The sequence below is a fragment of the Bos indicus x Bos taurus genome, chromosome 22 (assembly GCF_003369695.1).
Source record: "Bos indicus x Bos taurus breed Angus x Brahman F1 hybrid chromosome 22, Bos_hybrid_MaternalHap_v2.0, whole genome shotgun sequence".
NCBI lineage: Eukaryota > Metazoa > Chordata > Mammalia > Artiodactyla > Bovidae > Bos > Bos indicus x Bos taurus.
The window spans coordinates 48,340,717-48,362,341 of NC_040097.1; the positions used below are offsets into that span (position 1 = coordinate 48,340,717).

Below are 21,625 nucleotides of genomic sequence, written 5' to 3' on the forward strand. Positions count from 1 at the left end.
TGTGCGGTTGTACCGATGTTACAAATAAAAAGACAGACTGACACACGTCAAAGACATGAAAATGGAGGCGCAGGGAAGGGAGTGGGGGGTGGGAGTTTGAAGAGAAAGAGGTGAGGCTGCAAAGGTGGGGCAAAGGCCTGCTTATTCCAGCTTTGTAGGCCCCGCAGAGTTAAGACTTCATCCAGAAGGCGCTGGGAAGTCAATGGAGGGTGGGCTCCAGCCATCCAGACATTTCTCCCTGCAAGCCCCCCAGGTAGGCACATTGAGGCATCCAAGAAGAACAGGGACCCCAGCCTCCCCCAAACTCCATTCTTTCTTGGCAAGGTAAAGGGCAGGCAGACCCTTCCTGACCCCCTCTATATTCACATCTGTGGCTACAGGGGTCCTACCATCATCTCTACCTCAGATGCCATGCAGCCAGCACAGGTCACCCCCACCCCCCACCTGCAGTTAGGTAGAAAGGAATCCTGAGGGCTGGGCTAGTCCCAGACAACATTCATCTAGGACAGTCAGAGAAGAACCCAGAATGCAGCGGGAGCCGGACTGGGAGGGGGAGGGTCAGGCTCCCACAGAAGGCTCCCTGGAGGAGGCAGTTCGAGCTGAGAGACATTAAAGGAGATGGGATTCTGGTAAGCAGCAAGAGGGCCGGAAGGCGTTCCAGGCGAGAACAACACCTGCAGCAAAGGTGCGAGGGGAGAGACGCTCAGGGCACGCGTGGTGTGTAGGGGCTGACCACAGCGGGTGGCCTTCTGGCCCAGAACTTGCTGCTCGGGCATGCACACACTTTCCCCGGTGCAGTAATACTGCGAGAGTTGGCCCCAAGTCAGGAAAGGCCTTGGCGGGAGCAGAGCAGGCAGTGGGCCATTTTAAGTGGCCAGGGTCTGGCTCAGAAGAAACTAGAGTTGTTTTTTTTTTTCCAAGAAAGGGATCTGGTAGCGGTGGGGATAGTGTAGGCTGGTTCCAGAAACCCCTAGCTCAGGGCTTCTGCAGAGTCTCTGGCTCCTGAGCAGAGGTGAAGGTCAGGACCAAGGATGACCTGCTCACCCACCTCACCCACCTCTGGTTCTTCTCCAGATTATACTTTTCAGGCGGATCTGCGGGGAGCTGGGGTAGGGGGAGGTGGTAGGAAGGAGGGTGAGGAAGGAACTTTTGACGGGATTACAGTCAACTGCCTCGGGCGAGGTTGGGGTCAGGGCGTGTAAGGGCCCTGGGCTATGCCACCGCCCGGTGGCCTGACAGACGCTGCGCGCCATTCTGGGCCTCAGTCTACCGATCTGTAAACGGGGGCCGTAGGGAAAGGTATGGACCTTCCCGATCCTGCTCCGCCGGCGGGGAGCGTCGGCGACTCTCGGAACCTTCGCCGGAGAGGAGGAGGGCAGCGGAGGGGGCTGGGGGCCGAGAGCGTCCGCGGCGCCGGCTCAGGGTCAGAGTCCGCAGGGAGGCAGGCGACCGCTGCGCCGGCTCGGGCTGGAGCGGGGAGGGGCGGGGCCTCTGAGGCGGGGCGGGGAGGGGCGGGGCGGGGCGGCGGGCGGGAGGCCCGGCGTGCGTCAGCGCCGTGAGTCCCGGAGTTTTCCACTGACGAGGAGGGCGGAGCGGCGGGCGGGGCCGGGCTCAGCCAGTCTCCCGCCGCCGCCGCCGCTGCCGGACGCGCAGAGCGAGGGGCAGCTGGGCCGAGTGCTGCCCTCCGAGGGAGCTAGCGAGAGAGCGAGCGAGCGCGGGGTCGCGGCGCAGGGGGCGTTCCCGACCGGGACGTGGGTCGCGGCGTTGCCCTTGCCCAGCGTCCGGACCTCAGGTCAGTACCGGGGGCTCCGGGCCGGTGGGACAGGACTTTGGGGAGGGGGCGTCCCGCATGGAGGGCACTGCCCCCCAGCCCCTGACGTTTCTCCCTCGCCACTTTGAGAGGGCACCGGCGCGGGGACAGCCCGGTCCCGGACGGCGCGCCGCGGCCGGAGTCCGGAGCCCGGGAGACGACAGTCGCAGGTTTTCTGCTGCCCTCCCCCCGCCCCGTCGCCGGGACCCCAGGAGGTCCCGGCGCCCCGTCCGCCGGGCGGGTGGCGGCCGAGCCGGGGTTGCGCGCGGGTGGCGGGGTGGCGGCGGGCGCGCGTCCGCGGGTGAGTTCCCTTTTGACCCAGTTGCCTGAGAACTTTTCAGAAGTTCCTCGCGTGGCCGGAGCAGGTGACATTTGTCGCCTTCCTCCTCGGGCTCCCCCCGGGGGCGGGTGCCAGGGCTGCGGCGAGTGCCCGGCGCCCGTCAGGGAGGGAGTTGGAGGGATGATCGAGGAATGAGGCTCCGTGAGTCACGGACCCCGGCAGGCGGGGAGGGGGAGGAGGAGGGATTGTGTCGTACGCTCACCTGTTCGTCAGTCACCGTCACACGCAGAGGCCACCGCTGTGAGTCACGGGCGCAGCTAGCCGCGGGCACCCTCGGGCACACGTAGGCTTCTCCCACTCAAGTCTCCCTCCCCAGCACCTGCTTCCTCCCGGTCCTCAGTTTCCCCTCCCCGGGGCCCCTTCCAATGGCAGGACACTGTTGAGATGCCCACACCACGGCAGCCGTCACACACTTAGTCACTCCGGCTCCCCAGCGCGTCACACACACAGCCCACACTCCTGACACAGAGGGTCCTTCCCTGGCTCCCCTGCCCACCCGACACCTCCACTCAGATGTCTCACAGCCCTCTCAAGCAGAACTCATCCCTTACCCCAAATCCTCAACATCACTGCCTTTTTTGTCCCCACCTCCAGAAGTCACCAGGTTCCATTCCCCTTTCTCCTAAGCCTTTGGCTTGTCATCTCTAACCCACCTCTGGCAGCTCCGTCCAACCCGTCACACCCCCTCCTGTCCACCCCCTCCTATCCACCCCCTCCTGTCCCACCCCCTCCTGTCCCACCCCCTCCTGTCCCACCCCCTCCTGTCCCGTGCTGAGCCGTCTTTTTAAAATGCAAATCTGCTATTGTCACTCCCTACTTCAACCCTTCAGTGGCTTCCTGTGCCCTTAGGCTAAAGTCTGCCCTGTCAGCCCTGGCTCCCAAAGTCCCCTCCCAGGTAGCCCCTTCCCCTCCATCTCTTTGCCTCTTGCTCCTAAAGTCCCTCAGGGTTCCTATGCCCCCCTCTCTCTGGAACTTTTACTCCATCCTACCTTTTCCTCCGAGAGACCTGTTTTCACTCCGAGCTGTACCCCTTCCTGGCCTCCATTCCAGCACTCAACAGGATTCATAACTCATTTTTCTATTCCCTAGTAAACTCAAAGCTTCCAGGAGGGCAGTATTGTCTGTGTCTTGCTCCCTGTATTCCCAGCGCATGACACAGTGCTTGGCATGTCATAGGCACTCAATAAATATTTGTTGAAAGAATGAATGGATGAATGGCAGTGAAGGGGGCCTTGCTTAGGTGGAGGATGCAGTCTCTGTCAGGTGCAATTCCCCTTCTGCAGGAGCAGTTGCCTCGTGTAGCCAGCAAACATTTGGCGCTGCCTCCCCAGTGCCAGGCCCTGGAGGCCAAGGCTGAGGAACTGTCCCCTCCCCCTGGGGGATGGGTTGGGAGGGGTGGGGATGTACCGGGCCTTCTGCTTGCCCTCTCTGGGCTGCCGTGGCTGTTCTTCTAGCCAATACCCATGGGGGTGTGAGGTGCTCAAAGGTGTCCTCCCCTTCTCCCAGGAAGTACTTCCTGGGGGCCTGGGGTCATGTGACCCCAAGTATTGGGGAGAGCTGGCCAAGGCCTGGGGCTCTGAGGTTAAAAGACACATTCTTCAGATTCCTGACAGAGGGTGGAGGCAGCTGAAGGTGCCCCTTTTCCAATACCAGCTCTGACTTGGGACTGGAGCATTGGGACTGCTGAGGTCGAAGAGGAGTTGGTGTGACTTTTCAGAAGCCTGGGGATTCCCGCCCCTTAAACAGCCTTTGTTTGCTTGGTATCCAGGGTGAGGTGGCCTTCCCTCAGTTCACACAGTGTGGCCTGAGTGTGTAGATAATTGTGGCGAGGAGGGAGGGAAGCACCGCCCCCACCCCCCACCCCCCAGTCCTGGACTGTCAGCTCCTGTGAGTGGTGACGGCAGGGAGGGCCTGATTCTCAGGGCCCAGGCAGATCCCGGAAGAAGCCTGGTTCTCTTTGATTCAGGGTCTGTCTCCGGGGCTCCTTGGGGGTGTGGTATTTCTGTCTGGGCCAGCTCCTGGGAATTGCTTTTCCTTCTTCCAGGACCCTCGGAGGGGGCTGTGCTCACCCTGGGAACAGTGCCACGGTTGGTAGGGATCTTGATTCCTGGGTAGCTGTGGAGGGCCCCTCCCCCACCCTCTGACTCACTGTCTGACACTTTTCTTGGACTCTTCCACTATCTTTCATTCCTTTTCTGACTTGGCCTCTCCTTGTCTCTGGCTGAGTCTTTTGGTCTCATCTGCCTCTGTCTCTCTCAGCCTTTGGATTCTCAGGTGGGGCGCCCGAGCACAAGATCCAGGGGCTCCTCCTCACCGCCACCCCGGGTCAGGGAGGACGTGTGTCCCCATTTCCAGGTCTGCAGATTTCGCTAGGTGCTCCTCACTAGGAGGTGCGTCATGGCTATGGCTCCCCAGTGTCCCCGTCTGCGTCCCTGGAGTTTACAACCCTCTCCCCTTAAGCTCCCGTTCTATAGACATCCCTGAGACAGAGCCAGGGTGTCTGGCTTGAACGGGCTTCCCTAACACTCTTTCTACTTGTTTACTATTGGGGAACCTCCTGAGATGCCTGTGTTGGCACTTGCTGGCAGCAGGAGCTTCCTTTTCCTGCCCTCGGAGCTACCCCCTCCTGGGTGCTATTCTTGCTCAAACCCTCAGGCGCAGGCTGGGGGATGGGCATGTCCGCCCTCATCCCTGCCCCAACTAACTGTGACCCGAGCAGGAGGAGGGCACACTGACCAGTGGACCCCAGAAACCTCATGTGCCTAAATCGTCCCTCTGTGTATACTGCAGTGCCAGCCTGCCTACCTCCGATGGTCCTCAGGAGCCTTCTCTGTGCCAGACTATTCCAGGCACAGGCACAATGCCGACTAGCAGAGAGGCCTTCAGCCCTGCACGAGGGAGATGAGCAGTGAGGTGGTCACGGGAAGGAGCCATAAGAGCCTTGATGGGGGAATCCCATGGTTCACGGAGGCCCAGAGAGGCATGTAGTGGGGAGGAGGAAGGGTGTCAGGGAGGCCCTCTGGGAGATGACTTCTTAAGGGGATTGAGGCTGGGTTCCAACTTGTGCAAAGGCCAGGAGTGAGAAGGTCATGCCTGTTAGGGCAACTGCAAGTTCAGCTGGAGTGTAAAGTGAGGGGGTTGGGAAGAGTCTTGCATGAATCTGGGGGCTAGGCATACTTCAGCCTCTTGGAATTGCGGACTTGATCCTAAGGGGGCACCCCTTAGGGAATGATTCTCTGCATGGAGATGGTGGGCAGACACTTGGTTTAATAAGATCATTCTAGCTCCAGGGTAAAGAGTGGCTGCAAGGAGAGGGCAGGAGACGGGGACAGTATCAGTGGGACAGAGACGTAAGGGTAACAGACTTTCAGAATTGAAGGTGACGTGTGTAAAATGCACACAGTAGATGAATCTTAGGTGTGCAGTGAGATGTTTTAGTGGAACCGCCACCCAGACAACACAGAACACTTCCAGATACTACTACCCCCTCCCGGCCCTGGGAAAATTCCCTCATGACTGTCTCCAGTACATGCCCTTTTCCACCCCCTGGGTAATCACGATTCTGACTTGTATCATCACCGATTGGGTTTGCCTTTTCTTCAACTTCATTCACATGTAATCTTGTTTCTGGCTTCTGTCACTCACCATGCTATCAGTGAGAACCATCTGTGTCGTGTGTATCCAGGAGCTCGTTTTTTTTTTTTTCCCCCTCGGTGTAGAATGACACATTCAGCAAGCATTTACCACTGTTCTAAGAACCTGACATGGATTGATTCACTAAACGTCCCAACCCTATTCGGTTGTAAGACAAATTGAAAACCCAGAGAAGTTAAGGAACTTGCCCAACATCACCCAGCCAACTGATAGCCACTCCAGGGTTCAAATGTGAGCAGTATGGTTCTGGAGCCGAGGTTCTCTTCACACTCTGCTGGGCAGCCTCTGTGATACCTGCCATGTCGGTGCCTGGCCTTGTGTGGATTGAATGAGCTAATGTCTACTTACAGGACTGGGTGACTGGATGTGGATGGAGGGCGACAGGAAGGAGTTGAGGATGACTGCAGGTTTCTGGCTTGAGTAACTGGGTGGGTGGCAGTGCTGTTACTAAGATAGGGAACACAGGAAGAGGAACAGATGGCATGGGGAGGTGGGGAACAGAGACAAGGGGTTCGATATGGGGCCTGCAGAATTTTATGTTTCTAAGGGCTGGCCAGGCAGAGACCAAGTGAGCATTTGGTTTGAGGGAGTCTTTGGCTTAGGTGTGTGACTAGGAAGACATTCAGCACCCTTTAGGCAGCATCTGGAGTTGGGGAAGAGATGGGATCTCACAGTGGGATTGTGGTAAGGACAAGATCCTTGGGTGTGGTTTGTCGTGTGTGTTTCTGTGTCTGGGTGCCTCTGGGTTCTGCGCGTGCGCTAGCGTGCGTGTGTGTGTGTGTGTGTGTGTGTGTGTGCGCGCGTGCGTGCGTGCGCGCGTGCACACATGCATCTACCTCTGGGCCATGAGTTCCCCCATCTCCTGGGAGAGTCTTCAGGTCAGCTGAGAGCTGGGTTGTTTTTGTTTGTGGTTTGACCCTGGGAGAGGTGGGGGGGTGCCAGGCCTGAGAAACTATCTGCTGAGAAGCCCCCGGAAACACCTGTGCGTCCTCTTCCCCTGGGCTCAGCATTGTTGGAGGGTTGGCAAGTCGCGGAGCTTCTCTTGCTGCTCTGGTGCCTGTGAGGAGAGGCTGTCCCTGGGATGAATTTTACCCAGTAAGTTGGTTTGACAGCACACTGCCTAAGTCTGGGATCCAGGGACTTCGTGGGAGGCTAGGCCAAGGGGTGTTTCGAAAGGACACCTGAGCAGGGGAGATTGCCAGCCTTCTGGTTGGCTTTTCCTGTTCGCTGTCGTTTCCTGTGCTGCGGTGGGGGAGGGGCTCCCAGCACTGGGGCCTCTGCGCTGCCGTTTCCCCTTCCTCCTGGTGGCCTCCTGGGGCCCAGCCCTGAGTGCTCACTGGGTATCTGGGCTCAGCCCTAAGGACCAAGTCCTTTGGGGATTCTCGAACAGTGGAAGAGGCTGTCAGGAGAAACCCCAAGTCCCCTTCCCTCATGTGAGGCCAGCCAGGCTGTGAGAATCTCTGGTTGCTCTACTGAGGAGGGCTGAGACCCTTAAAGGGGAGACACAGCCAGCGGTGTGTCCTGGGGTGCTCCAGGTCACCCGACTGCAGACAGGAGGAGCATGGAACCTCAGCGTGGCTGGTCAGTTGCACTCCAAGAGGGTTTTTGTTTTTTAAGGGCAGAGTATACTTTCCTTTGAAAGTTAATTCAAACAGGGTTAGAAATTGGAGTGGAAGGCAAGAAGAAGGTGAATTTTGAAGATCAAACAGGAGATATTAAAGAGCCACGAAGCCCAGGTGGCTCTGGTCCCACAGTCAGGCCTGGAGGTAGGGGACTTCTCCTGTGGGCGGGGGTTTCTAAGGGAAAGTCTGAGCAGCTCCATCACGGGAAAGTTGTGTGTTGGAAATCAGGGGTGGTGTCCAAGCCAGCCTGTTCCCTGGAGTGCCCTGGTCAGCCTGGCCCTGAGTGAGGGCCTGTCACCAGTGTGTGCAGGGCGGCGTGTCTGTGGGTGTGCTGGGAGGGAGGAGGGGGAAGCAGCCACTGTACGAGGGCTGTGCAGGCTGTCGGCATGCACCCGGCCTCACACACACAAAGGCACACAGATGCAGCCGTGTGAATCACCCAGCCAGTGAGTCAGCCCCCGGGATTCCTGCGGGGGAATGAGCGAGGCCAGGCTGAGGTCTGTCGGCCCATCTGTTGGTCTGGTGTATGTGTGTGTGTAGGTGGGTTACAGTAGGTAGTAAAGGGGAAAACTTCGTTGGTGCAAGTCTGCAAGCGCCAGGGTGAGGGTTTGAACCTCAGGGCTCCATCCAGTGCAAGGCAGCCTCCTGGAGTCCTGGGCATCCTTGGGGGGGTGGTGGGAGAAGCGATGACTGGGCCTGGGTGCCCACCTCCTGCCCTCAGGCCTGCACCTAGAGCTCTCCCGTTCTCATTCCAGGCTGGCTGTGCCCAGGCCCCAGAGCACCCTCGCCACCATGACCGGGCTGCTGAAGCGGAAGTTTGACCAGCTGGATGAGGACTCGTCCTCGCTCTGCTCGTCCTCCTCCTTGTCCTCCTCGGGCCACCACTCCCCTTCCTGCTCCCCCAGCTCCTCGGTTTCCCCGGCCTGGGACTCGGATGAGGAGAGCCCTTGGGATCAGCTGCCCTTGCCTGACGGTGACTTCTGTGGCCCCCGAAGTTTCACTCGTGAGTCTCTCTGCCCTGGGTACCCCATCGCACCCCTCTCTCCTTCCTCAAGATGAAATTGGGGGCGGCCCTGATGAAGTCGTCCCGGCCTCTGGAGGTTGTGTGCCCCCCGGCTTCAGCTTCCCTGCCTGCTCCCCAGCTCATCCACTTCCTGTCCTACAGAGGTCACTCGGGAATGCCGGCTCCAGCGGCATTCACCTTTGACCTTGGGACTCTCCAGCTTGGAGTCATCACGTTCAGGGCAGGGCTCCTTGGTGGCCCCAGGGCCTTCCCGCCCAGCTCTGCCCCTCAGTTCCAGTTTCGTTTCTCCCAACTGGCTCCCTGTCCTCTAGCAGCTGCCCTGCCCAAGTCCCACACCCCATGCTTCTGTGCTGCGGGGCCTGTCAGGCCGGTCCCTCACCTGGCAAAATGCTGTTTGGCTTTGCTTGAATGCAGTGAGAAGGTTTTTTCCCCAGTTAGTTTTTTAAGTTTACATGATTCTGATTTCAAACTGACAAAGAGGCCCTAGAGTGTTTCTCCACCTTATTTTTCATTACTGCACCCCCTCAACACCAGGGAGCACATGGAGACATTTCTTCTCTGATGACCCCACCGTGATGTCTTAACACCACAGATATGTCTATTTATGGACTGTATGCAGAGCTGTACACTATACGTGAAAAAGTATAGTTTTTAGCAGATACAGTCTAATAGTACATTAACTGACTCAAGTACTATGGGTTTACTGTAGAAATACAAGATGCTTTAATACTGTAAAATCTAATCATATAAATTTACCAAATGACTGTGTCAGAGGAGGAAAAATATGAGAGCTGCTGTTTGATAACATGTAATATTCCTTCTGGCAAAAGGAGAAGAGGATAGCAGAGGATGAGATGGTTAGATAGCATCACTGAGTCAGTGGACATGAATTTGAGCAAACTCCAGGAGATAGAGAAGGACAGGGAAGCTTGGCGTATTGCAGTCCATGGAGTCTCAAAGAGCTGGACACGGCTTAGTGACTGAACAACAACTACAACAACAATATTCCTTCTAGAAAAAACCCTTAGTATGATAAGAATAAGTAAATTCTGCCCTAAATGATAAAAAATACATGTTTCAACCCAAAACCATGTATTAGGATTGACGAGGAAACAATGGAAACAGCCCCACTAAGTCAGGAACCAGCTGGGGGCACTGTCTGTCACCACTGTTTGTTAACATCATTCAGGAAGTGCTAGCCAATTCAGTTAGTAAAGAAAATGAGAATTAAATACACTAGATTAGAACAGGCAAAAGGCCATGATTTGCAGGTGGTCGACTACATGATAAATTCAAGAACAGGTATATAGAAAACCTATTAGGAGGAAATTCCCTCAGATAGCTGGGTACAAAATTAATATTTAAGTCTAAATATACAGCATCGCCAAGGTTTGATGGTAACTTCTTATGGTTCAAACTAATAAAATCAGTAGTATACAAATATATGTATCGAATATGCCTATACATTGCTTACTAACTGACATATTAATAACTTATAAACAGTAGTAGACCTTTCTGAGCTTGTTGCAAAATGCAGAAGTGATAAGGGAAAAGCTTAATATACTTTTGATTTCATAAACCATAGAAATTATTTTGTAAAACCCCACAAGCAAAAATAACTAAAATATTTGTACAGATAGGTTAGACTGGTTCAGTTCAGTTCAGTTCAGTCGCTCAGTCCTGTCTGACTCTTTGCGACCCCATGAATCGCAGCACGCCAGGCCTCCCTGTCCATCACCAACTCCCGGAGTTCACTCAGACTCACGTCCGAGTCAGTGATGCCATCCAGCCATCTCATCCTCTGCCATCCCCTTCTCCTCCTGCCCGCAATCCCTCCCAGCATCAGAGTCTTTTCCAGTGAGTCAACTCTTCGTATGAGGTGGCCAAAGTACTGGAGTTTCAGCTTTAGCATCATTCCTTCCAAAGAAATCCCAGGGCTGATCTCCTTCAGAATGGACTGGTTGGATCTCCTTGCAGTCCAAGGGACTCTCAAGAGTCTTCTCCAACACCACAGTTCAAAAGCATCAATTCTTCGGCGCTCAGCCTTCTTCACAGTCCAACTCTTAACATCCATACATGACCACAGGAAAAACCATAGCCTTGACTAGACGGACCTTTGTTGGCAAAGTAATGTCTCTGCTTTTGAATATGCTATCTAGATTGGTCATAACTTTCCTTCCAAGGAGTAAGCGTCTTTTAATTTCATGGCTGCAATCACCATCTGCAGTGATTTTGGAGCCCCAAAAAATAAAGTCTTCCACTGTTTCCCCGTCTATTTCCCATGAAGTGATGGGACCGGATGCCATGATCTTCGTTTTCTTGAATGTTGAGCTTTAAGCCAACTTTTTCACTCTCTTCTTTCACTTTCATCAAGAGGCTTTTTAGTTCCTCTTCACTTTCTGCCATAAGGGTGGTGTCATCTGCATATCTGAGGTTATTGATATTTCTCCCAGCAATCTTGATTCCAGCTTATGCTTCTTCCAGTCCAGTGTTTCTCATGATGTACTCTGCATATGAGTTAAATAAGTAGGGTGACAGTATACAGCCTTGACGTACTCCTTTTCCTATTTGGAACCAGTCTGTTGTTCCATGTCCAGTTCTAACTGTTGCTTCCTGACCTGCATACAGATTTCTCAAGAGGCAGATCAGGTGGTCTGGTATTCCCATCTCTTTCAGAATTTCCCATAGTTTATTGTGATCCACACAGTCAAAGGCTTTGGCATAGTCAATAAAGCAGAAATAGATGTTTTTCTGGAACTCTCTTGCTTTTTCCATGATCCAGCGGATGTTGGCAATTTGATCTCTGGTTCCTCTGCCTTTTCTAAAACCAGCTTGAACATCAGGAAGTTCACAGTTCACGGTGATTAATGTCTAACATATATACAAAGCTCCTACAAATCAGTACTTTAAGAACTATAGAGGGACTTCGGTGGTGGTCCAGTGGTAAAAACTGAGCTCCCACTGCAGGGGCACACGTTCAGTCCCTGTCTGGGACTAAGATCCTGCATGCCTTGCAGCACAGCAACCCCCACACCCCCAAGAAAAGAACTTTAGAAAACAACGAAGGGGACCTGTAAATGGCTTCTAAAGACGGGAAAGACGTTTAATCTTAACACATGCTCTCATTTGGACTCCTAAATAACAATGAGCCAGTGTCGACACAGGGTGATGTTGGACTCTCACCAGCACCAGTGTCAGCCAGGCTGGCCTAAACTCAGATCCATTTCTCTTCTGGGTGGGGTGGGAGGGTTGTGAGCAGAGATGGTTCAGCATCACTTCCCGGGGGTTAGGCCCTGCTTCATGGAGAACTAACGTCTGCCCCTCCCCTGCCTGTCTTCTAGCCCTGTCCATTCTGAAGCGGGCTCCCCGGAAGCGCCGAGGCCGAGTAGCCTTTGATGGCATCACCGTCTTCTACTTCCCGCGGTGCCAGGGCTTCACCAGCGTGCCCAGCCGTGGCGGCTGCACCCTGGGAATGGCCTCCCGCCACAGTGCCTGCCGCCGCTTCTCCCTGGCTGAGTTTACCCAGGAGCAAGCCCGGGCACGGCAAGAGAAGCTGCGCCTACGCTTGAAGGAGGAGAAGCTGGAGGCGCTGAGATGGAAGGTGGGGAGACCCTCTCCGTGGCCTTTGCCCTCGGGCTGCTCTAAAGTCCTAGCCTTGGGGGGGATAAGGGTCATGGTGGTTGCCATATTGCTTCTTCTGTATTTGGGAGGCCCATGGGGCTGACTGATTTGATGAGAGTCTGCTGCAGATTTTCTCTAGGCAGATGGGTATAGAAGGGCTCCTATTGCAGGGCCAGTGGGCGTGGTACCTCAATCTGCCTGACCTTACTGGGGAGGGGGAGTAGATGGGCCATAGGGGCGTCAGTGTATCTGTGTGTCTCGGGGAAGGGGTTTGTCCATGAAGTGGGGAATAAGGCAAATAGGAACCGTCTTTCTGAATGCCCTGAGGGCGTGTTCTTGGCTGTCCCATTCACTACGGCATCCACAATGCCCAGCCCAGAATAAATACTCGGGGGCATTTATTAAGTGACCGAAGCTCTGGGGTCATGTCAGCCTCTCATGTCCCTCCTCATTCCCTGGACACAGCTTTCGGAGACTGGGGTGCCCAAGACGGAGGCCGGCCTGCCGCTCACTGTGGACGCCATCGATGACGCCTCTGTGGAGGAGGACTTGGCGCTGGCCGTGGCAGGCGGCCGGCTGGAGGAAATGACCTTCCTCCAGCCCTTCCCGGCCCGGAAGCGACGGGCTCTGCTGCGGGCCTCTGGTGTGCGGAGGATCGACCGAGAGGAGAAGCGAGAGCTGCAGGCCCTGCGCCAGTCCCGGGAGGACTGTGGCTGTCGCTGCGACAGAGTCTGTGATCCCGAGACCTGCAGCTGCAGCCTGGCGGGCATCAAGTGCCAGGTACTGGGGCTCGGCGGGGCTGGGAAGGCAAGCCTGGGTCGGGGACTTCTCCGGGCTCCACCGGATCTTCACTGGAACCTCTATTTTGCTTTACAGATGGATCACACAGCGTTCCCCTGTGGTTGCTGCAGGGAGGGCTGTGAGAATCCGAAGGGCCGTGTGGAATTTAATCAGGCTCGAGTTCAGACCCATTTCATTCACACACTCACCCGCCTGCAGCTGGAGCAGGGGGCCGAGAGCCTTGGGGAGCTGGAGGCCCCAGCCCAGGGTGGCACTCCCAGCCCCGGCGAGCAGGTCTTGGCCTCTGCGTTCCCCCTAGCCAAGCCCCCTGTGAGCAGCGAACTGGGAGACAACAGCTGCAGCAGCGACATGACCGATTCGTCCACAGCCTCAGGCACCAGCGAGGCCCTGGATGGCCCTGCCCGCCTGGCCCTGCCCGGCCCTGGCTTCCAGCCTGGCGTGGATGATGATGGCCTGGCTCGTATCCTGAGCTTCAGTGACTCTGAACTAGGTGGACACGAGGAAGAGGAGGAGGATGGGGGTGTGGGCGGCCTGGACAATCTCAGCTGCTTCCACCCAGCTGACATCTTTGGTACTGGTGACCTCACTGGCCTGGCCAGCTGGACCCACAGCTATTCCAGTTCCAGCCTCACGTCAGGCATCCTGGATGAAAATGCCAACCTGGATGCCAGCTGCTTCCTCAATAGCGGCCTTGAAGGCTTGGGCGAGGGCAGCTTCCCTGGCCCCTTGGTGCCAGCCAGCACGGACGCCGGCCAGAGCAGCTCAGTGGACCTCAGCTTGTCCTCCTGCGACTCCTTCGAGCTGCTCCAGGCCCTGCCAGACTACAGTCTGGGGCCCCACTACACCTCCCGGAAGGTGTCTGATAGCCTGGACCACCTCGAGGTGCCCCACTTCACCTTGCCTGCCTTCTCTCCCCCTGCGGATACCAGCACTTGCTTCCTGGAGTCCATCATGGGCTTGACTGAGCCCGCTGCCGAGGCCCTGGCTCCCTTTGTGGATGGCCAGTTGTTTGAGGACACCACCCCGGCGTCGCTGGTGGAACCTGTGCCTGTGTGAGGGTTAGGGTGCCTTTTCCTGGCCCCAAGAACCCTGTTGCTGCTTTGTTGTAATTTGGGGGCTCCCCAAGGTCTGTATGTAATGGTCCCCCGTTGGCTGGCTCCCATGTGGGCACTCCTACTAATTTTCATGCAACACTCTGGATTGATTTATTTATTTTTGTAACTTTCTATGCTGAAGTGGGGAGAGGGGGGCGCTTCCCCTTTCCGTTGCCCGGCCCCCCTATGCCCACACCTTCTCTTCTACATCCATGGCACATGCCAGGAGTGAGAAGAAGTGTGGCTTCCCTGGAGCTTTGCAGACTCCTTGTCCATCTTGTATGATGTTCCTAAGCCCGAAGACAGCCACCTGAGGCTGACATCAGCCACCTCTTACGGTTTCTTCTGCCACCCTGAGCCCTAGACTCATGGGTGACTGGATCCTCTGGACTGTGAAGACTATAATTTATTTCCCATAATTTATTTGGAGACTAGGTGGCTGGCGAGCAATGCTGGTGTCGGGGGTGGGGCACAGGACCCTCTCCGCCACCCGCAAAGTCCCTTTGCCTGATAGTCCTGCAACCCTGCCCTTGCTGGGGCTTCGGTGTAGACCAGGCATGGGTTTCCACCCTCTGTCTAACGTGCAGCAGCCCTGCTCTGGATGGCTGAGCGAGTAGGGGCAGGGGCTGGGCGGGGCCGGGCCGGGCCGGGCTGACCAACCGTGACCAAAACCCTCTTCTGCTCCACACATCCCCTCTCCTTCCTGTCCTCTGCCCATCTCTCCCTCTACCCCCGCAAAGGCCGCAGCTTTTATTCCAAGGCTGTAAATGTAGGAGGGGGAAGCAGGAGGCCCAGAGAGGGTTAAGGGGCTGCCTCAGGGCCCACAGTAGGCCCTGGACCACTCAGGGCTTTCCGGGCACTGCACCCCAGCCTGGTCCACCTGCCCGCACCCTAAGGCCAGTTGGCCAGGGGCGAAGGGGGCTCCTTATGGCTTTCCTGCCCTTTGTTTGCTGATGTTGGATTTTGTATCATAATTTCTGTATTGTCTCTGAGTATTAGAACTATAATTTATTCATTTTTCCTCTGTGTCTGTGCCAAGAAGCCCAGGCTCTGGGCCTGCCCTCCTGCCCAGCAGGCCTTGCCAGCCTGCGAGCTTGTGGGAACACCTTGTACCTGAGCTTATAGGTACCAATAAAGAGGCTCTATTTTTAACAGCGTGGTCTGCATTTGTGGAGCTTGGAGCACAGGTACACAGGAGGTGGTGAGGTGGGAGAGGGACGGGGAGACAGGCCCTGCAGGGCAGTATGGACATGGAGGCTGCATCGGGGATAGATATGGGGGACACAGGCCCTCTTTCCAGGCCAGCCAGTCAACTCAGAGATGGAAAGCCAGCTAGAAGAGGCTGGCCAGGCAGATGAACCCGTCTGAGGGGTCACCTGGGTGGTGGTGGGGAGCAGCAGCAGAGCAGTCTTTTGGGACCGGGCTGTCTGCTTGGGACAGACACACCCACACCGGGCTGTGCCCAGGCCCTGAGGGTGAAGTCATCCCCTCGAGGTGAGGGCGGGCAGTGGGATGTGGCCGGCGCAGGCCCTGTGTAGGACTGAGTGGCAGAGGTCCCCAGGGGCTTGAGCACCGGAAGCTGCAAAACGTTCATCTGCACCAGCCAGACCTGTCTGACCTGTCCCTGGGAGCCCGGGCCAAAGGCCAGACGAGCAGGCTGCGCCCTGCCCCAAGGAGCCCCAGTCTGGGGGCTGGAGGAGCAAGGCTGACCTCAGCTCTAGGAATAATGATGATTTATACAAGTGCTGGACAGAGGAGCCTGGCGTGCTGCAGTCCATGGGGCCACAGAGAGGTGGACACGACTTAGCGACTGAACAACATAAGCGCTAGGAGGGGGCACCAAAGAGGCCTGACTTGGTTTCCTTTTTCTTGCTCTCATCCTCTGCCTCTGGCCTGTGTTGGGCTCCCCCTATTTCCTCTCTATGGTTTACAGTTAAGAGTATGGACCCTGAATGCCGGGGTTTGAAACCCTGCTGTTACACTAACTAGTGAGGTGACTTATGCAAATTACTTCCTGTCTGTGTGCCTGGATGTCTCCCAAACTGTCTAAATAATAACGTTACTCACCTCACAAGCTTGTTCAGTTCATACATAAACCGGCACTCACGGGAGCGCCTGAACTTGCAGGCCTCTGGTGCATATCTGTGACTTTCCATTCTGTTTTCAAATGTCTACCTCTCCTTCTGTAGGTTTTATTCTCTTCTGCCAGTTCTGTGACCCTCTAGGTATGTATCTCTTGCCTCAGGATGTGTGGACATGGTCACGCAGTCCTATCGTCAGTGGAGTGGCCATTACAGAACTCATGGTTTGGAGTCTGGCCTGCAGTGGGGCCGCCTGTCCCCAGAACCAGCTTAGGCAGGGACAGCCAGGTCTGAGGCATCTCAGGGTGGAGTACCCTAGTTCATTACATTGCCTTGTGTACCCTGGAAGCCCGACACGCTTGTGATTGCTCCAGTGTGCGTGATCCAAAACCTGGGTCTCTCCAAGGGTGCTGAGGCTGTGCTTGGGCCAGCCTGGGGGTCTGGGTGGCAGCTCCCCACAGCTCCAATACTCTGGTTCGAAGCTCCTGCAGGTTCCTATCCCATGGCCACAGCCCATGGTTGGACTAAGCCGCCCACTCCCCAGCTAGGGCCACAGGGGTACCTCTCAACATAATCCACCCCTAGAAACTAGCTTGTAAAACAGATCATAATAAAGGCAGCTGGCTTCCCATAGGAATGATGGTGGTAACCTGGGGAAGATGTTCCAGATCATTGACTCATACCAAAAGGCCATGCACGTGATCATCAGTATGTTATAAAAACAAGGCTCAAAGTCATGAGGGATGACAGCCTAAGTCATCCCTCATGACTTCGAGCCTTGTTTTTATAACACACTGTTCTAGAAGGGACCCTAACCTGTTCACTGCTCCCAAACCTTAGTCACTGGACAACTTGAAAACTCTGCCCTATCTGAGTTCTACTCATACTAAGTATATTTTGTTGTTTAGTCACTCAGTCAAGTCCGACTCTTTGCAACCCTATGGACTGTATCCTATCAGACTTCACTGTCCATGGGATTTCCCAGGCAAGAATACTGTAGTGGGTTGCCATTTCCTCCTCCAGGGGATCTTCCCGACCCAGGGATTGAACCTGTGTCTCCTGCATTGGCAGGTGGATTCTTTACCACTGAGCCACCAGGGAAGCCCATGAATTATTTTACTTTTTATCAATTATATCAATATGCTTAAAAGTGAGAAGTACTCTATGTAACAGCACTCACAAATTCATGAGTTTGTGTGCTATTTTTCTCTATTATATAAGGATGATATTTAAACACATAGTTATGAAACTTTCAGATGTTTGCTGTATATCGTTGGCAGGGATTTGTACTGTAATTTGAGAACACAGAGATCTAGTCTAATTTCCTGCCACAGATGGGGACACATACCCAGAGGGAAAGGTCACACAGGGAGATTCTAGGCCTCCTGACTCCCAGTTCAGAGCTCCTTCCCCTGCGGTGAGCCTGGCCCATTACTGCCATCCTGAAAAACAGGAAGAGAGGTACTGGGAGCACAGCAAGGGTGACCTCTGTCACCCTCTTGTCAGTTACCGTTAACATTATTCATCTACAAAGAGACCCCTGCTTTTGTGCCCTTGGGTGTTGAAGGGTTCCTGGAAGATGAATTAGTTGGCCACTGTCTTTTACTGAAGCTGAAGCGCAGAGCTAGTTTTTCTTGGGATGTATTTTTCCTGCCCGAAGCAAGAGTGATGAGGTCTATCACAAACTCCCAAACTGGTAAGGACCAGCAGAGGCCTGCTGAAGCCTTGAGGAGGAGGAGGCAGAATGTATGGACAGAGAGGGCCTGTGTGGGCCCCCTGCCAGTGGGCGGCTTGGTAGGGAGGGGCCGTTGCTTCTGTAATTCAGGACTCTGGGGACCACAGAGGAGAGGGGAGGCTGGTATGGGCTGACCGAAAAATATTAAAGGAGCTGTAGGGTATTTTTTGAACCACCTCTTTGTTCCCTTTTGGCCCTTGAGTGTGTGGGATAAAAGTGGGGTCCATTAGAAGTTGCCCAGTGAACCCAGGGGAAGCTAAGCTGGTTGACATCTTTCTTCCTCAGAGTCAAACTGCTCCTTGCACCTTAAAAACCTAAAGCTTTGGGATGTCCTTTAGACCAGATTAGGCTTGATTCAAATCAACCACACACACACACAGAAATGGGGAAGAATAGGTTATTTTCTGACTCTCTTCTCCACTGACCCACTTCCCCACCCTCCCTCCATGAAACTTCTGTAGGTTGAGAGTTTCCACCCTCCCTGGTTCCCACTGACCACAGCTAGGGCCTCAGAGACCCTTGGGCCTTTTCCAGAATTTCTTCTCTGATTTTAGGGTAGTTGGGGTGCTCCCTGAGGACCTGGGACAGAGAAAGAAAGGGTATGAGACACCAGACAGGGCCCCGTGCCACTGCACCAACCCCCCACCCCCCGCCCCATCCCACCACTGTCAGGAGCTTACATCATGGCAGACTTCAATGGCTTCCACGAATCTCTTGTCTTTCAAGTAGTTGAAAGCGAGCCTGAAGCCTGTCCAGATGTAGGGAGGATAAAGACAGTGGGTGGCACTCTGATAACCCGAGAACTCCTCTGGTTCCCCACCACAAACAGATCACAGGCCCTGTGATATGGGGTCGGGAGGGTGGTCCCCGGCCCTGGCCCCTCCTTCATGCACGCGTGCCTGCCCGATGACTGTACCGATGGCAGGGTTGGTGTGATGGCTGTACTTCCAGGCCAGCTCGTAGTTGGCGGCCGCGTCCTTGTATGACTGCTCCCTTTCCATGATGAAGCCCATGTACTCGTAGGCCTTACAGCAGGACTGCAGGGAAAGCCGGTCAGAGCAGCGCGGGACCCGGCAGGGGCAAGGGCTGGGCAGGGGGTGCAGTAACCCAGACCACTCAGGGACTCCGCAGTACCTCCCGCCTTGACAAGAGGGTGAACTGGGTGCCCTCTTCTCAGCTATTCCTATACTGGAATGACCCCTGCCCTCACAGCCCTCCCGCTCTGACCTCCCAAGGCCCTCCCCCCTGACCCAACCAAACCCTCCTTACATGCCACCCTTCCATTTCCTGAGCCCTTCTCATCTCTTCTCCCCATTCTGCGTCCCTGTTGCAGGTGGCTGAACCCTGTTCGCTTCCTCTTGCCTTGCTTTCCTGTCCTGCTCTGTGGTTCACGGGACCCCTCCTGTCCTGCCTCTTCTCATCTTATTGCTATCCCTGCATCTCTGCCCACAGAGCCCCAGTGCCTCTCACACACACACCACCCCCTGCAACAGCCCCGACGGCGGTGCACCCCTCGCCTTGTTGTATTTCACGCAGCGCTGCAGCAGCTCCGAGGCCAGGTCAAACTTGCCGCCCTGGCAATAGATATCGGCTAGCAGGAGCCAGCTCCTCTCCAGGTCATCGGCCTCAGCCAGTGCCCACGGGGCCTTGGCCAGGCGCTTCAGCTGCGTGCGTGCCTTGGGGACCTGCTTCAGCAGGGAGCAGGCCTGCGCCATGGCCAGCAGGGCGGGGACGCTGTCCTTCTGTGCAGGCGGGAAGCAGGCATCTTGGCGCCCGACCCTCCGCCTCAACATGCCGCCCACCCGCCCGCCCATCCCGGGAGCCAGCACACCTCAGCCTGGGCCATCTCAACGAAGGTGCTCAGCGCCACTTCCACGTTGGCCTTCTCCCTGGTCGCCAGCAGGCACAGGCTCTGCAGCAGCCGCAGCTGGGTATGGCCCCCGGCCGAGTGTGGGTAGAACTCCCGCAGCAGCTTCTCGGCGGTGCGCACGCCATGTTGCTCCAACTCCTTCCTGCTGCTGAAGCTGCGGGCACTGGGGCTGAGCAGGAGGGCGCTGGCCTGGTCTGCCCACGAGGCCCTCGCCAGACCTCAATCCAGAGGCCGAGGGCTTTCCCTGCCTTCCCTCCCCAGCCCCAGCCAGCTGGGCCCTCACTTGCTCTCGGTCACCAGGTTCTCGAAAGCCTCTCCGCCCACGATCTCGTTGTCTGGGTTCAGACAGATCTGCACCATGTGGTAGGTGGCACTCTGGCCCCAAGCAGTGTCCTTGCGTGCTTTGTTTAGGAACTTCAGGGCTTCGTTGGGCTGTCCTATGTGCCTGCAGCAGAGAAGAGTAACCCCGAGAATCAGATAAGGACGCTGAGGCCCGGGGAGAACAGGAACACTCAGGGGTCACTCCGAGAATCTGCGCAAAGCAAGGGCAGGATCTCTGGTCTCCCCACTTCCCGATGTGGAAGCTGAGCTTCGGCTTCCCTGGCAAAGCCCAGCACGTCTGTTGGGGAGAGCCTCCTACACTCTAGTGGTTCAGATGGTAGAAAATCTGCCTGCAGTGCAGCAGACCTGGGTTCGATCCCTGGGTCAGGAAGATCCCCTGGAGAAGGGAATGGCAACCCACTCCAGTATTCTTGTTGGAGAATCACAGGGACAGAGGAGCCTCGTGGGCTACAGTCCACGGTGTTGCAAAGAGTCAGACACGACTGAGTGACTAAACACACCTAGACACGCCTGCCAAGACACCCCCCAACCCACCAGCAGTAGATGCCTCTGCAGAAGTTGAACCCTGGCTCCAAAGGCACCCGGCTGGACATCTTCTCGGCCAATTCAAAGACGGCAGGGGCGTCCTCAAGTTTGCCACTTCTTCGTAGCAGATCGATTAGTTTGTTCAATACAGGAAAATTGTCTAAAATAAGAGAGCAGAAACCTCCAGGCTGTGCTAACCAGTAGCTGAATCAGGTAGGGGAAGCAGAGAGGACCAGGAGACACCGGTGGACTGGGCTGAACGTGGGCATCCCAGCGGCTCCACTGAGACACCATGAAGTGGTCACTCTTACTGCTCCCATTTCATAGATGAGAAGGCTGAGGCACAAAGACTTTGAGTAATCTGCCAAAGGTTACACATCAGGTAAGTGGAAGACCAGAATTCAGACCTAGAAGGTCTGGCTCCAAGACCTGCATTCCTAATAGCTGTGATCTGCTGGGCCTGACATGGGCCTGGCTGGAGCTCAAGCCTAAGCCTCTTATTCATGTCTGGCCCCTTCCCCAGCAAGACAGGGCGGTTTTATGCTACAGTGAGTGGGAAGAGAGCTACATGTCAGGGGAGAATTTCTAGCCACCTCCAGGAGGCTGTGACCTCCCAAGGCGAACTTAGGTTGAGCCACAGTGTCTGGGTTTTGGGGACAGACAGGCAGGACCAAGCACTGCCCTGCCTGAGACCAGGAACTGGCCCCTTGGACTGGGAAAGGGCCGGCACGTTCCACTGGGACTTTATCAGTTTCCTGCCTCTCTGGGAACAATCAGAGAGGAAGGGGCTTCCTCTGCCCGGTCAGGAAGGAGGGGAGAGGGCCCACCCTTCTGGGCGAGAGCAGACCTTGCTGGATGGGAACTGCCAGCAGCAGTCATGGTGGGCAGGCGTGATGCAGCCAGTTAGTTACCTGGTGCTTTCTCCAGGACTTGGTGGTAGAGGTTGATGGCAGCCTCGTATTTCTGTCTTCTAAACATCAGGTCAGCCATCACCTATTGAATTCACATGATGCTGGGATAGCAGCTTGCATGGGCGCGGCGGGGAGGCTGTGGTGGGAAGGGGGGACAGGGAAGGAGGGAAGGTAGGAGAGAACTTCCTAGGGAGC

General features: G+C 55.8%; 2 protein-coding genes across 11 annotated transcripts in view; one reads left to right on the forward strand and one right to left on the reverse strand.

The window, feature by feature from the left end:
* Positions 1–1,612: 1,612 nt before the first annotated feature.
* CSRNP1 (cysteine and serine rich nuclear protein 1) lies at positions 1,613–15,118 on the forward strand. Its single transcript, XM_027522921.1, has 5 exons — positions 1,613–1,792; positions 8,182–8,429; positions 11,792–12,051; positions 12,537–12,851; positions 12,948–15,118. The coding sequence occupies exons 2-5, from the start codon at positions 8,219–8,221 to the stop codon at positions 13,926–13,928; spliced, it is 1,767 nt and encodes a 588-aa protein (XP_027378722.1). The 5' UTR covers positions 1,613–1,792; positions 8,182–8,218; the 3' UTR covers positions 13,929–15,118.
* A 2,065-nt stretch (positions 15,119–17,183) lies between these two features.
* Positions 17,184–21,625, reverse strand: part of TTC21A (tetratricopeptide repeat domain 21A) — a 35,450-nt gene continuing 31,008 nt past the window's right edge. For 5 of the 10 annotated variants that reach the window (XM_027523099.1, XM_027523098.1, XM_027523097.1 and 2 more), the window contains 8 exons: positions 21,431–21,512; positions 20,529–20,679; positions 19,936–20,097; positions 19,614–19,821; positions 19,300–19,524; positions 18,699–18,819; positions 18,463–18,530; positions 18,166–18,361 (listed from right to left, as the gene is read on the reverse strand). In XM_027523099.1, the coding sequence (XP_027378900.1) occupies positions 18,284–18,361; positions 18,463–18,530; positions 18,699–18,819; positions 19,300–19,524; positions 19,614–19,821; positions 19,936–20,097; positions 20,529–20,679; positions 21,431–21,512 (1,095 nt within the window). In that variant the 3' untranslated portion in view covers positions 18,166–18,283. Of the gene's footprint in view, positions 17,490–18,165; positions 18,362–18,462; positions 18,531–18,698; positions 18,820–19,299; positions 19,525–19,613; positions 19,822–19,935; positions 20,098–20,528; positions 20,680–21,430; positions 21,513–21,625 lie in introns of those variants that run through there. The other 5 variants (XM_027523100.1, XM_027523096.1, XM_027523094.1 and 2 more) reach the window with 4 other exon arrangements.